This window comes from Phyllopteryx taeniolatus, chromosome 6 (genome assembly GCF_024500385.1).
Source record: "Phyllopteryx taeniolatus isolate TA_2022b chromosome 6, UOR_Ptae_1.2, whole genome shotgun sequence".
Classification (NCBI taxonomy): Eukaryota; Metazoa; Chordata; class Actinopteri; order Syngnathiformes; family Syngnathidae; genus Phyllopteryx; species Phyllopteryx taeniolatus.
In genome coordinates, this window is record NC_084507.1 from 14,834,731 (window position 1) to 14,849,668 (window position 14,938).

The window sequence follows — 14,938 nt, forward strand, 5'->3', positions numbered from 1 at the left end:
TCATTTTACCCTTCAACGTTTGCATCACGTGATGCAGTAATGTGTATGACTGTATTTCTAACTAATTTTTAATGCATGGTATAGCGCCTTCCCTACAGTACCATTTGTCCAGGTTCAATGGCGATTTGCATTAGGGGCAGTGCCCCACCATGGGGCACAGAGGGTGCTACACATTTACAAAATAAAGAGAGGTAGCTAATTATTATTGAATATTTATGTCGCGACTAGTGTAACTTCATCCTCTTTTAATAAGATTGGCCTACAGGAGTTGTCATATTGGCTTTCGGGGGCACGAAAAAAATCTGCCTAGCGACACGTGAGACCGGGAACGAGATAAATGTTATTTCTCAGTTCACAACTGTTGCAAAACTATGGGAACAATTTTTATTTTATTTATTTTTTGCGCCAAATTATCAAAATTGGTATGGTATATACTAAGGATCTTCGATACCATTTTTTTTTATTCACTCTTGAGTTCTCACCGTCAGCGATAGTACTTATACTTCAGATGCATAACATTTCAATTAATACAACGACATTACCTGAAATGTGAACAAAGAAAAAGAGGCTTTTTACTTTTGTACTATATATTTTAAGAGTCTGTATTTTTTTCTTTACGTAAGTACAGTAGTTGAATTAGTACTTCTACATTTACCAGTCTTTTTTTTTTTTTTTAACTTAGGTATTTTGTATGTACAGTACTACTTTGACCTAATTACAAAGTCTGACTACTTTTGACGCCTCAAGTGAGTCACAGCCTCTGTGCCGACACAATAGTGTGTCATGAGAGATCATCAGGTGTGCCATGGGAAATTACCCAATTTTATTCAACTGGTCTGAAAAATATTTACTACTAATAATATATCTTGGTTTGTTTATCCATGACAGAGACATATAGTGACTGGCAGAGCAAATAATTGCTCTTCCACGAGATGGCAGAAGTTACAACGAATCTTTCTACTTCTTGCCAGTCATACAAGACCATCATTATTTGAGTATATAGTGACCCCCCGCTCATTGACGGTCCACTTGTCACAAATGCACCCATTTGCGATTTCCCCCCCCCCTGAAGATCTTTGCTGTGACGTAGCGAAATTGAGCCTGGGTTCTTATGTTCCAAATAATCGACACTGCATGTGTTTTAATGGTAATATTGTTAGATGAGCTCGAAATGATACTGCAGTGTTTGGGGATCATAGTTTGTGGTATATTGGCGGTTTAAACTATTAATACAGGCAGTTATACGATATGTGTGGGGGGTTGAGGGGTGTCAATTTGTAGCAAAAAAAAAAATATATATATATATTTTTTTTATTTATTTATTTTGTTTTCTTTGCGACAGGGCTCGTACACCATCACCAATGGTTAACCTTGGTGACATTTTTGTTTAGTAGTGTGCCATGAGATTTTTCTGATGTGGCTCAAAAAAGGTTGATAAATCAGAATCAGAATCATCTTTATTTGCCAAGTATGTCCAAAAACACACAAGGAATTTTTCTCCGGTAGTTGGAGCCGCTCTAGTACGACAACAGACAGTCAATTTACAGAACACTTTGAAGACAGAAAGACATTGACAAAAAAAAACAGTCACTGAGCAGTAAAGGGTTGCTAGTTATCTGGTAATGCCGGTACATTTTTTATTTTTTTTTGACAATTGTGCAAAAAGAAGCAGTTCGAATGACTAATATTGCAATAGTCCGGTGCAATGACCATTGTGCAAAGGGCACTGAGACTTCAAGGAGTGTATGCGGTTTAAAGTGACGAGTAGTGCGATAATCTGGGACAATGTTGGTTGTGCAAATGTTACAGATACTCCTCAATCAGTGTGCAAATGGCGCAGATGCTACTCTGGCATGAGTGGCCAGTATATGCAAATAGTGCAGCATGGCGAGACAACTACAGTGAGTGCACGAGTAATACATAATTGGCCCCACAGAAATGTGACAACGAACTCAATTCAAAAAATTGCCAGCATGTTGTAATGGAATTGTAGGTTAGGTGTTTAAGAAGTTTTCTGATGTGGCTCAAAAAAGGTTGATAAACACTCTATTGAGGTCTTCTTTCAAGCCAACGAGGTGTACGTCATACAGTCTTGTGACATAGAGCTTCACCATCGCACCGGCCGCATTTTTACTAAAGCGTTTTTTAAAATGAAAGACATGCATTTTTGTGCACTGAGTAAGACCCACTCAGTGAAAGTGTATTCACCACCTTAACCAAAATGTAGAAGAAAATATACTGAGCAGGCAAGTGAGAAGTTAGCCTACCGACTCTCATTCAATGGTGGAGACCAACACCCTGCCCTGGGTTTCATGCTGCTGGGACAGATCCCATGTCTGGGTCTGCTGGTGCTGACTCATACCCTCAGCTTGCCTCTGGGAGGTGGTGTCGCCACTCTGCTGAACAAAGGGCTCCACTGTGTCCTGGTTCTGCGAGATCTGGTGTTCGTTCATGAAGCTGGTTTAGAAGGAGACATCCATCCATCCATTTTCTACCGCTTATCCGAGGTCGGGTCGCGGGGGCAGCAGCTTTAGCAGGGACGCCCAGACATCGCTCTCCTAAGCCACTTCATCCAGCTCTTCCGGGGGGATCCCGAGGCGTTCCCAGGCCAGCCGAAGGATGTAGTCTCTCCAGCGTGTCCTGGGTCGTCTCTGTGGTCTCCCCAGTGGGACGTGCCCTCACCTCACCAGGGAGGTGTCCGGGAGGCATCCCAATCAGATGCCCCACCCACCTCATCTGGCTCCTCTCGATGTGAAGGAGCAGCGGCTCTACTCTGAGATCCTCTCGGCTGACCAAGCTTCTCACCCTATGGCTAATGGAGAGCCCGGACACCCTGCGGAGGAAACTCATTTCGGCCGCTTGTATCCTGGATCTTGTACTTTCGGTCACGACCCACAGCTCGTGACCATAGGTGAGGGTAGGAACGTAGATCGACCGGTAAATCGAGAGCTTCGCCTTTCGGCTTAGCTCCTTCTTCACCACAAGATTTGGAGGTGCTGATTCTCATCCCAGCTGCTTCACACTCAGCTGTGAACTGCTCCAGTGAGAGTTGGAGGTCATGGTTTGATGAAGCCAACAGAACCACATCATCTGCAAAAAGCAGAGATGCAATACGGAGGCCACCAAACCGGACCCCCTCTACGCCTCGGCTGCGCCTAGAAATTCTGTCCATAAAAGTTATGAACAGAATCGGTGAAAAAGGGCAGCCTTGGCAGAGTCCAACCCTCACCGGAAACGAGTCCGCCTTACTGCCGGATATGCGGACCAAACTCTGACTCCGATCGTACAGGGACCGAACAACCCGTATCAGGTGGTTCGGTACCCCATACTCACAAAGCACCCCCCGCAGGACCCCCCGAGGGACACGGTCGAACGCCTTCTCCAACTCCACAAAACACATGTAGACTGGTTGGGCGAACTCCCATGCACCCTCAAGGACCCTGCCAAGGGTGTAGAGCTGGTCCACTGTTCCACGGCCAGGACGAAAACCACATTGCTCCTCCTGAATCTGAGATTCGACTTCCCGACGGACCCTCCTCTCCAGCACCCCTATATAGACCTTACCAGGGAGGCTGAGGAGTGTGATCCCCCCAGTAGTTGGAACACACCCTCCGGTCCCCTTTCTTAAAAAGGGGGACCACCACCCCAGTCTGCCAATCCAGAGGCACTGTCCCCGATGTCCACGCGATGTTGCAGAGGCGTGTCAACCAGGACAGTCCTGCAACAACCAGAGCCTTGAGGAACTCCGGGCGAATCTCATCCCACCCCTGGGGCCTTGCCACCGAGGAGCTTTTTAACCACCTCGGTGACCTCAACCCCAGAGATAGGAGAGCCCACCTCAGAGAACCCAGACTCTACTCCCTCATGGGAAGGCGTGTCGGTGGAATTGAGGAGGTCTTCGAAGTATTCTCCCCACCGGCTCACAACGTCCCGAGTCGAGCCCCATCCCCACTATACACAGTGTTGGTGGTGCACTGCTTCCCCCTCCTGAGACGCCGGATGGTGGACTTTCTCCATGGCCTCACCGAACTCCACCCATGCCCGAGTTTGTGCTTCAGTGACCACCAAAGCTGCATTCCGCTTGGCTAGCCGGTACCCATCAGCTGCCTCAGGAGTCCCACAGGCCAAAAAGGCCCGATAGGACTCCTTCTTCAGCTTGACGGCATCCCTCACCGTTGGTGTCCACCAACGGGTTCAGGGATTGCCGCCACGACAGGCACCAACCACCTTACGGCCACAGCTCCGGTCGGGCCGCCTCAGCAATGGCGGCGCGGAACATGGTCCACTCGGACTCTATGTTCCCCGCCTCCCTCGGAACATGAGCAAAGTTCTGTCAGAGGTGGGAGTTGAAACTCCTTCTGACAGGGGATTCCGCCAGACGTTCCCAGCAGACCCTCACAATACGTTTGGGCCTGCCACGTCGGACCGGCATCTTCCCCCACCATCGGAACCAACTCACCACCAGGTGGTGATCATTTGGCAGCTCCGCCCCTCTCTTTACGCGAGTGTCCAAGACATGCGGCCGCAAGTCCGATGACACGACCACAAAGTCGATCATCGAACTGCGACCTAGGCTGTCCTGGTGCCAAGTGCACGTGTGGACACCCTGATGCTTGAACATGGTGTTCGTTATGGACAATCCATGATGAGCACAGAAGTCCAATAACAGAACACCGCTCGGGTTCTGATCGGGGGGGCCGTTCCCCCCAATCACGCCCTTCCAGGTCTCACTGTCATTGCCCACGTGAGCATTGAAGTCCCCCAGCAGAATGATGGAGTCCCCAGCGGAAGTGCTCTCCAGCAGCCCCTCCAAGGACTCCAAAAAGGGTGGGTACTCTGAACTGCTGTTTGGTGCATAGGCACAAACAACAGTCAGGACCCGTCCCCCCCACCCGAAGGCAGAGGGAGGCTACCCTCTCGTCCACCGGGGTGAACCCCAACGTACAGGCGCCGAGCCAGGGAGCCATAAGTATACCCACACCTGCTCGGCGCCTCTCACCGTGGGCAACTCCAGAGTGGAAGAGAGTCCAACCCCTCTCGAGAGGACTGGTACCAGAGCCCAAGCTGTGCGTGGAGGCGAGTCCGACTATATCTAGTCGGAACTTCTCGACCTCACACACCAAATCGGGCTCCTTCCCTGCCAGAGAGGTGACATTCCACGTCCCTAGAGCCAGCTTCTGTAGCCGGGGATCGGATCGCCAAGATCCCCGCCTTTGGCCACCACCCAGCTCGCACTGCACCCGACCCCTATGGCCCCTCCCACAGGTGGTGAGCCCATGGGAAGGGGGACCCACGTTACCCTTTCGGGCTGTGCCCGGCCGGGCCCCATGGGTGCAGGCCCGGCCACCAGGCTCTCGCCTTCGATCCCCACCTCCAGGCCTGGCTCCAGAGGGGGGCCCCGGTGACCCGCGTCCGGGCAAGGAAAACCTGAAACCATTAATTGTACTCGTCATAGGGGTTTTTGGAGCCGTGCTTTGTCTGGTCCCTCACCTAGGACCTGTTTGCCATTGGTGACCCTGCCAGGGGCATAAAGCCCCAGACAACTTAGCTCCTAGGATCATTGGGACACACAAACCCCTCCACCACGATAAGGTAACGACTCAAGGAGACATCACATTAAGAATCATATTTGTTTTTAAAGAACAATTATCCAGCTTCAACTTACCTGCGGATGTCACCGATGTCCGAGGAGGGCTCTCAGCCGTTGGTGAAGGCTCGGATGTCGCGTTGCACCTCGTGGACGTTCTGTTGCCCCATGCTCTTGATCTGCTGGCTCTTGAAAAGGATGCCTTGCTCCTTGACGTCGAGCATGTCCCCATTCAGTTTGGTGACCAGGCGCTACACGTTGCAGTCAGAGCTCAGCTGACTCTTGGAGGTGCTGTGGATGTAAGTCCTCAGCTCGTATATACTGGTAGTGATCAAGTTGCTGCGAGCAGAGAGAAGGTCGCATGTGTGAAGGTAATAGAGCTGCACTTATTTTTACATTCACGAGTATAGAAAACTAATTGACCACTTCTGCAGTCCAGTGACATCCAATGCAATACATACTATTGAAAAAAGCTGCCTTCACAAAGACGTCAAATTTTAATGCCATCAGAGAGGTATTAATCTTACGATACAGTATTACCTTGACTTGCAAGTGCCTCAATTTACCAGTTTTTCAAGTTATGAGCTTTTGGATATGTTTCAGATATGTTGTCACTCGAGTGAAATGAAAAGAAAATGGAGCAATTAATGGAGTATAATGCCCTCGGATATAGGCAACGAACGCCACAGGCGCCAATGCGCTGGCAGTCATTTGACTGTTATTATAATGTAATAACTACTTAACTACTATTGTTAGTAATTTAACAATACAGTGAACCGCAAATAGCAAATATCTGCTCACCCAGAAAGGTTGTTATTGCAGAAAGATGCCACAAGATCCTGTCGAAGCATTTTTTTCTATTGAACAAGGATATGGCGGGACTAAGCTTTTCCCCTCACTTCAACATAGTTGGTTGGCCCGAACATGCCACAAGATAGCGCCAAAGCAATATTTTATGTTACGCATTCACAGAACCAGTGAATAGGTGAATTTTTCAGCCAATAACTGAGGATACCCCACCCATCCATCCATTTTCTGAGTCGCTTCTCCTCACTAGGGTCGCGGGCGTGCTGGAGCCTATGCCAGCTATCATCAGGCAGCACCCATCTCATCAAAAAAAAAAAAAAAAAAGGGGGCTCTATATTTGTTATTGCGGTTGCAGTTCAGATAATACTGTTACTCATTTCGGCAGTTTTATAATCTAATTACTAGCTAATTAACTTTTGTTACTAATAATTTAACCAAATTTGTTTCCTTTAAGTCAATAGTCCATATACTCTGCTAAAGACATGGAGACCCATAGTACGCCCTTATTACTGTTTGTTTGTAATAACATACTAATGGACTAATTATTACTATGACTGCGCCAATTTTTCAATACCTTTCTGAAGACCGCCCCCCTGCCTCCCATCTGTGATAGCGGACGGTGGACTTACTTAAGTTTTCTACCAAAATCCGGGGTCTGCACATCCCTGTCTGTCTCCCAGCTTTATGAAGTACAGCCAGAAATGGTTCACGGGCTCCTCCCATTTGCTCTGGGAGGCATCGGCCTGCTGCACCACACGGGCGGTGCAGCCTGTGGTGCGAGCGGGTTAAATATGAATTCACATCCACTTATGCACTGTAATTACAAACACATACCGGTGAGGATTGCCATGGAAAGGATGACAGCTACAGCCTTCATGGTCGTTGAACAGATAGAGACACCTGGAAAGTACAAGAAAACCAATGCATTGAATCAATCCATTTTCTCTAGTGCTTGTTTGCATTAGGATAGGAGGTGAGCTGGAGCTTGACTTTGGATGAGACACAATGGACTGGCCGCCAGCCAATCACTAAACACATAGACATTCACACCTATGGCCAATTTAGTCTTCAATTAACCTAACATGCATGTATTTGAATGATAGAGGAAACCAAATCTGACACACTCGCACACCAGGCCGTGGCCGAGATTTGCACCCGGAACCTCAGAAATGCCAGACGTGTTCACGGCCAGGCCATCATGCTGCACCGCGTTGATTCGTAAACAATAAAACCTATCATGCAAAATTCAAATTGACATTTTTGAGGGGGGTTCCGTCCTCGTCTCACCCGAAGAGATGGAGGTTACTCAATCTTGTGCCCATGGTGGCTTACAGCTTAAATACTCTGCTGCTAATTAGCATGGGTAAACACACAGTGGTAAAAAACAAAAACAAAAAACAGAATCCTCAGACGGACTGCTTCACAAACATCCATCCATCCATCCATTTTCTGAGCCGCTCATTGTCACAAGGGTTGTGGGAGTGCTGGAGCCTATCCCAGCTATCATCGGGCAGGAGGCTGGGTACACCCTGAACTGGTTGCCAGCCAATCGCAGGGCACATATAAACAAACAACCATTCGCACTCACATTCACACCTATGGGCAATTTCGAGTTGTCAATTAACCGAGCATGCATGTTTTTGGGATGTGGGAGGAAACCAAAGTGCCCGGAGAAAACCCACGCAGGCACAGGGAGAACATGCAATCTCCACACAGCCGGGGATTGAACCCCGGTCCTCAGAACTGTGATGCAGACACTCTAACCAGTCGCCCACCCTGCCTTGGTTCACAAACAAAAGACAACAAATAAAGAGAACAAGATCACATACTGTCTTATTTGTGGTGTATATCTTATCTGCTGTGTGTATTTCTTATCTGGTGTGTGGGGGTGTCAAGTAAAAACAGCAAATCCAAGAGTTGGGTGTTTTCTGACTTCTTTATTCATTTGCCACAGAGAGCAGCAGCAGTACAATCATGTGACACGCTGTATGGGTTACAAGCAACAACAAGCGAGGCAGCGCTACCTAGCGGCTGATTGTCATTATTGCATCCAATCCCCGTAGAGTCTTGGAGTGGGGGGGGAAAAGTGTTGATTTAAATGAGAGGCATTTTTGGTGCATTAGAGTAAGGCCCACTCGGTGAATGTTTATTTACAAGCATAACAAACACTCTCAACTGAACTGAACGCCGGAGAGCAACAAAGTGACGATGGAATCAGTAACTCTCAACTTCCTCCTTCTCCTTCCCATGTCTCTAAGACCACCGCATCCAGCTTCCCCTCAAAGTGTCACTCATTAAGCCGAGGCGGTCTCCTTGACCGTCTCGACCATGGCGTCGAACTTCTCGCGGATCTGGGCGGCGAGCGGGGCGAAGAGCTCGGTCAGCTCGTCGATCTTCCCCTCCAGGGAGGTGCGCAGCTCCTCGGCGGTGGCCTCCAGGTGGGTCCTGAGGCCCTCGGCCTGGCTCTCTAGCTGCTGGCCCAGACCTTGGGCTTGGCTCTTCAGCACGGTGGAGAGGTCGCTCATCCTCTGGGAGGCGGTTTCACCGGCCTGCTGGACGTAGGGCTCCACGCGCACCCTCACGGCGTCGAGGTTCTGGGAGGTGCGGGACTGGATCTCGCCCAGGTAGGTGGCCACAATGCTGGTTTTATGGAGGAGATATCACGTTAGCTTTCATGCCGTTTTGTGGTTTAATTAAGCGCTGTACACATACAACCACGGTTGAGCCTAATTAATTACACAATGTACATAATTGTAATCCATTACATTACCGGGAGACAATGCGGTATTAAATTACAGTTGATTTTGGAAATTTTCATGATTACAATTTTAGTTACATTTAAATTAAAGCCACAAAAGCTGAAGCCGACACCTTTAATTGGCTCTCTCGGTCATGTGCCATTCTGCTGTCGTCTCAAACGTAACATGATTTTTCCAAATATGACCTCGGAGCACCACCTTGTGGGGCAATCTATTTGTTTGTCTGATATTTTAAAAAGGATGGACTCAGAGTTACACGTTTGAACACGTAAAAGAACATTGACCTTTGAACAGTTTAATCTTTATAAATGTGGACTTTTTTATTGAACATTCACTTATCTGGGTTGTCATGAAGCGATTGTCTAAATTGTTGACATTTGTCATTAGGTCAACATGGTATGGTATGGTTGTTTTCCGCATGCTGTATACATAGAATGCAACAAACTATTTTTTATCATGCAATTACAATTTATCATGATTTGTTATCAGTTTATTATTTGTGTAAAGAACAAATATGTGGTTAATTAAAAAATTATGATAAATCGTTTCCTATTTTCGAGGAAACATCCAAGGATCCTGTTGATGCATTCATTCAAAATTAAGAAAATAATAATAAATAAAATAATAAAAGTAATTAATTATATTACTTTGAGGAAGTAGTTCCAATATTTACACTACTATTACATTTTCAACAGGGTAACTTGTAATTGTAACCAACTACATTTCCAAAGTAATTTGGAAGTAAAGTGATTTTTTTTTCTTCCCCCTCCCTGAGTCGAATTGTAAAAGTGGGATAAACAAATAACCATCGAGCCAAATTTGAATATTTTCCTTACCCTTGGGTCTCTCATTTTAAAAGTGGGTTTGTGTGTACTTAAGGGTGGTGTTTTATTATTATTTTTTTTTAATACTTTGTCACAAATAAAAAAACTTTCTGTATGACCTGACTGTAGAAAATTATTAAAATTAAAATAATTGGGGGAAAAAATCAATCCTCCCTCCCTGGCCCTGGACCGAAGACTGTGTCAATCATTTCCCGTGCGCTCTATCTGCCGCACACAGCAGCCTCTCGCAAAAGGAGACTATAGTAATTTATTGTCTGGATTGTTTAACTCCTGTTTGCAACAAAAATTAAAAAGAAGAAACTGAGCTCGAGACTTAAAAAGGGTAAACATTTTTAACGGTGTTGTTGTTTGCGGTCGGTGTCGCAGTACAGCCACCCGCCACCACGTCACCAGCTTCAGTGGGTCGACCGGTAAGTTTATCACCTCTTTATATCATTAATTGACTGTACATCCAACAAATACAACATCAAGCCACTAGCGACGGTTAAGATTGGCTTGTTTACTGTTCGCATTCATACAATGCAGTCTCGACACGTTCCCGCTTGTGAGAGGCGTGGCTTTGGTCACATTCAAATCTTGTCCCCCTTCAAAGCCCACTCATCAACTTACTTGCGGATGTCGTCGGTGTCCTTGCTGAGGCGCTTCTTCAGCTTGTGGGTGAAGGCGTTGATGCGGCCTCGGACATCGCCGGAGTTCTGCTCCAGCATGGTCCTGAGCTCGGTCAGGTAGTTGCCGCTCCGCTCCTTGGCGTCCCGCATGTCCTTCTGCAGCCGGTTGGCCAGCAGCTCCAGGTCAGTGGCAAGCTGGCCGGTGGTTTCGGCGGCGAAGGGACTCATCTTTTCCTGGATGTCGTCCTTGTACGCCGTCAGTTCGGCCATGGTGTCCGTGATCAGGGTGCTGCGAGCAGAGAGCAGGTGGCCCGTCAGAACGATCTCTATTGATTACTACTATATATAAATTGTTCATCACTTGTATCTCAAATCACTTTCCCCATGGAAATGAATGGAGAGGCTATTAATCCGATCCACCAATTCAAAAAACACCAACAAAAAATGTTGGAACTTTTTTTATTTGTCAGGAAAATAGCTCGCACATAAATGTGAAGAGTTTAAAAAGTTTCAGCTCATATTTTTCATGCTTTATTTCCATGGACATTGTGCTGCTTGTTCTGGCCTTAACAACCAGGTGTCAGTTTATCAATACACATATTTGATGGTGAAACATGAATAAGACTAAGCTGCTTGTGAGGAGTTTTACATTACAGTATATGTCTGCATGTATTGCTGCACTGTTTGTGTTCTAATGTCTGTTGTTTCAATGTTTAGAACTACTCCAACATCAATGCTAGTTTTTTAGCCTGTCTATGGTGTTTTGTGTTAGCATTAAGCTAGCAGACTTGTGAGACAAAATTATCCAGTTTGGTTGAATAATTCTCTTTTACTTTTATAGTAAACTTCAACTAGTAGGGTGCAATGAACAGCTTGGAGCAAGCACAATAGGCCTTTTTTTTTTTTTTTTAAACCACGTGTTTATTTAAGCTAATATACCGTATTTTCACAACCATAAGGCGCACTTAAAAGTCTTACATTTTCTCCAAAATGTACGGGGTGCCTTATAATGCAGCGCGCCTTATGTGTGCATGAGTTCCAAAATCTGTAAATGTTGTTGTGTGACTTTGATGAGCGCTACGCTTGACTGACTGGGAGCATTTCCTGCCGACAGGCTGCTTATATAGAGGAAAGGCGGACGTGACTGAGGACAGCATGCGGATGTTAAAGGGGGAATGGTGCGCGTGAAAGAGGACGCTAAAGGCACGCCCCCAGTAGATATATATTAGCTAAGGACCCCCGAAAATGGCACCTACGAAGAGACACGCTTACGAAGCACAGTTTAAACTGCACGCTATCAGTTACGCGGAGGAACATGGGAATCAAGCAGCCGCGAGAGAATTCAAGATCAACGAATCCATGGTTCGCAAGTGGATGCCTGGGCTAAGGCATCTGCTTTGACTGTTGTCCGAGCTTTCGCGAAAGCCGGCATCATTGCTGAACAGCCCCCCGGCAGCGAGACTGACTCCGACAATGACGAGGGGGAACCCGGCATGTTTGATGGAGAACTTGCCCACCTGTTCCTTTCGGATACAGAAGATGAGGACTTTGATGGATTTGTGGATGAGGATTGATTAAAAAAAAATAACGTGAGTACATTGTTAAATACTTCAATAAAGTACAAACGAACTCAGTTTTGAGTAAATACGATACCAGCTAATACTATTGATGAGCCACATGTGAAGGTGGTTTGTTTGATTATTTTACTTTATGATTTATTATTATTATCAATAATCCTTATTATGATTAAATATTCCTACTTAATATGTCATTTATGGGTTCATGATTGTGTACGTGTTCCTCGATACATTGATGAGTTTTGGTCGTCTCCATTTGAAGTGTTTTGGCGCCATCTTGTGGCATCTATGTGCAATTACAAATCTCTTCAAGTGAAGCGTGTCAATTATTTGCAGAGTTTTGCTATTCACGGCAGAGCTCATTCTTGATACGCCGCAAATAGCCGAGTGGTCAATGTACTCGTACCACCACATCGTTACAATTCAGTTGTTACTATTTCATTAACTAGTTGTTATACATTAATGACTACAACAACAAATACCACGACTGCACATTTAACAACAGTTGTTCTTGATAAGGATAAGGGAACCTTTAGTGATGAACCTCACCTTAGCTCAATCTACCCCTCCCTTCACTGTGGTAATACAATAAAGGACTTACTCGAGCTCTCGGTTGAGCTGCGAGGTCTTGATGGTCTGCACGACTCCATCGGCCTTCTGGTTCAGCTCGGAGACATACTGCCAGAAGCGGTCCACGGTCTCCACCCAGCGGTCTGGGGTGGCGTCGGCTTGGCGCACCACACGGGCGTTGCAGCCTGGGATAGAGATCGCGGCGGTAAATCTCCACATTCACGATATTGGGATTCCTAACCATAGTAATCTTGTAAGAGAGCATTATGTGTGCTGCGGGAAATTATCCAAACCATCAGTAAATTATTTTTTAGTTACGACAAATAATGTATCTTTGTTCCTCTAGCTATGCCAGCGACATATAGTGACAGGCAGAACAATTCAATGCTCTCCCACTAGATGGCAGAAGGTGCATGCATCGATTTTCTACAGCGCTCAAACTCTTTTAGGCAGCGGGGAGCCGGCGCCTATCCCAGCTGACTCTGGACGAGAGGCATGGTACACCCTGGACTGGTCGCCAGTCAGCAGGGCACATATGGAGACGTGGAAATGGCAAATTTTTCAATTAACCTAGCATGCGTGATTTTGGAAGGTGGTAGGAACGCATGAACGCAACCGCGATTCAAACCTCAAACCTCAGAACTGTGTGGCAGACGTAATGACCACAGAGACATTTTTCCTTAATTAATCAGAAAAAAATGTACCACAAAACATCTAGCGACAGGCAGAACCACCATTTGTGGGTAAATTGAGATGAGTTCATCATTATTTAAGTATGGAATAGAATAAAATGCATTTTATTGGCACAATACACGTGGACAATGAGAAGGAAAGGAAGTCCTTCTCCAGTGTAGACTTTATAAGAAGTTAAAAAATATATATATATTAATTATTTGCAACCAACGATAAAAGAAGATAAACAATAGAATTGTATATATAAGTATATACTTCCTGGGGCATTTTTATTTAGCGGTGTTACGTAAAATATGTCCCTTAAAATAAAGGTTGGGAAACACTGCACGATGTTCAGTACAGTTATGTATTTTGGGGAAGAGAGAGAGAGAGAAAAATAAAGAAACATACCAGCGAGGACAGCCAGGGCGAGGACGAGAGCTACAGCCTTCATGGTCAGTTGCAGACAGATACACCTGGAAATAGAATGAAGCGAAAGCAACATATTGAACCAGAAAGGAAAAGATGCAAAATTCCAATGCAGATGATAGTTGTTGCTTTTTTGTTTTGTTTGTTTTTTCTTCTCGTCTCACCTGAAAGGGTCGAGGTTCCTCCGTGTTGAGCTCGCGGTGTCCCGGAGCTTTTAAAGGCTTCTGCCGAGAACGCCCCCCCCCCCCCCACCCCACCCACGACGCCGCGGGCGTTCTTCTTCCACGCCATTGTTTGCATAACGAGGCGGTCAGCATGGAGGGGGGGGGGGGGGGGGGAAGAAGGTTAAAGGTTTCATGTACAGTGTAGAGGAAGAAAAACTCTTTTACCTTTTTTACATTGGATTATTTCTGACGTTTATTTCTGGCTGTCAATTCGTAAGTGGAACTATATTAAAATGTCACCCAATTACAAATGAATATTTAACCTTTGTTTTAAAAAAAATTGTTAGATAAAGAAACACAAAGCATTGCGTATTTCGTCATTTACATATCGGTGGGTGGGTGCTTTTTAATTCATTCTTTCATATTTGTAAACTTTTCTTTTCGCTAGAAAGAAATGTTCTTAAGAAAATTGGAATTTTTAGTAATAGTAATTCAATTCAATTATACATATTATATACCTCTCTCATGAGGAAGGCCAGCAGCATCAGTGACAACCTTGTCAAATTTTATAGAAGAAAAAGTGATTATTGGATTTGATTTTATTTTTTTTACTCCTGTGAACGTCATTGAATTGAATTACTTCAACTTACTACTTCATTTTATTTTATGCCTCTTTTGATGATGACCAGCAACATTAGCAAGATATGGAAATTGGTTTAATGTAATTGACAAACTAACCCAAATAAATCAAGAACAAAGTGAGCATTACTGTGGTGTTAAGGGGGACATAAACGTGTCCCTTTTGCAAACTACCGTAAAAAGAAACACCCAAAATTGTATTTTATTTTGTTATGTTCATGCCGCAACATTTTATACCTGTGTATGAGATGACATCATTTATCATCCCGAAATAAAAATGA

At 45.5% G+C, this 14,938-nt stretch overlaps 1 protein-coding gene across 1 annotated transcript; it reads right to left on the reverse strand.

Moving 5' to 3' along the window:
- Positions 1-8,311: 8,311 nt before the first annotated feature.
- On the reverse strand, positions 8,312-14,116 carry apoeb (apolipoprotein Eb). Its single transcript, XM_061775771.1, has 5 exons — positions 14,019-14,116; positions 13,837-13,901; positions 12,785-12,938; positions 10,608-10,895; positions 8,312-9,034 (listed from the first exon to the last, which is right to left on the reverse strand). Exons 2-5 carry the CDS (start codon positions 13,877-13,879, stop codon positions 8,689-8,691), a joined length of 831 nt encoding a protein of 276 aa, XP_061631755.1. The 5' UTR covers positions 13,880-13,901; positions 14,019-14,116; the 3' UTR covers positions 8,312-8,688.
- Between the last annotated feature and the right edge of the window lie 822 nt (positions 14,117-14,938).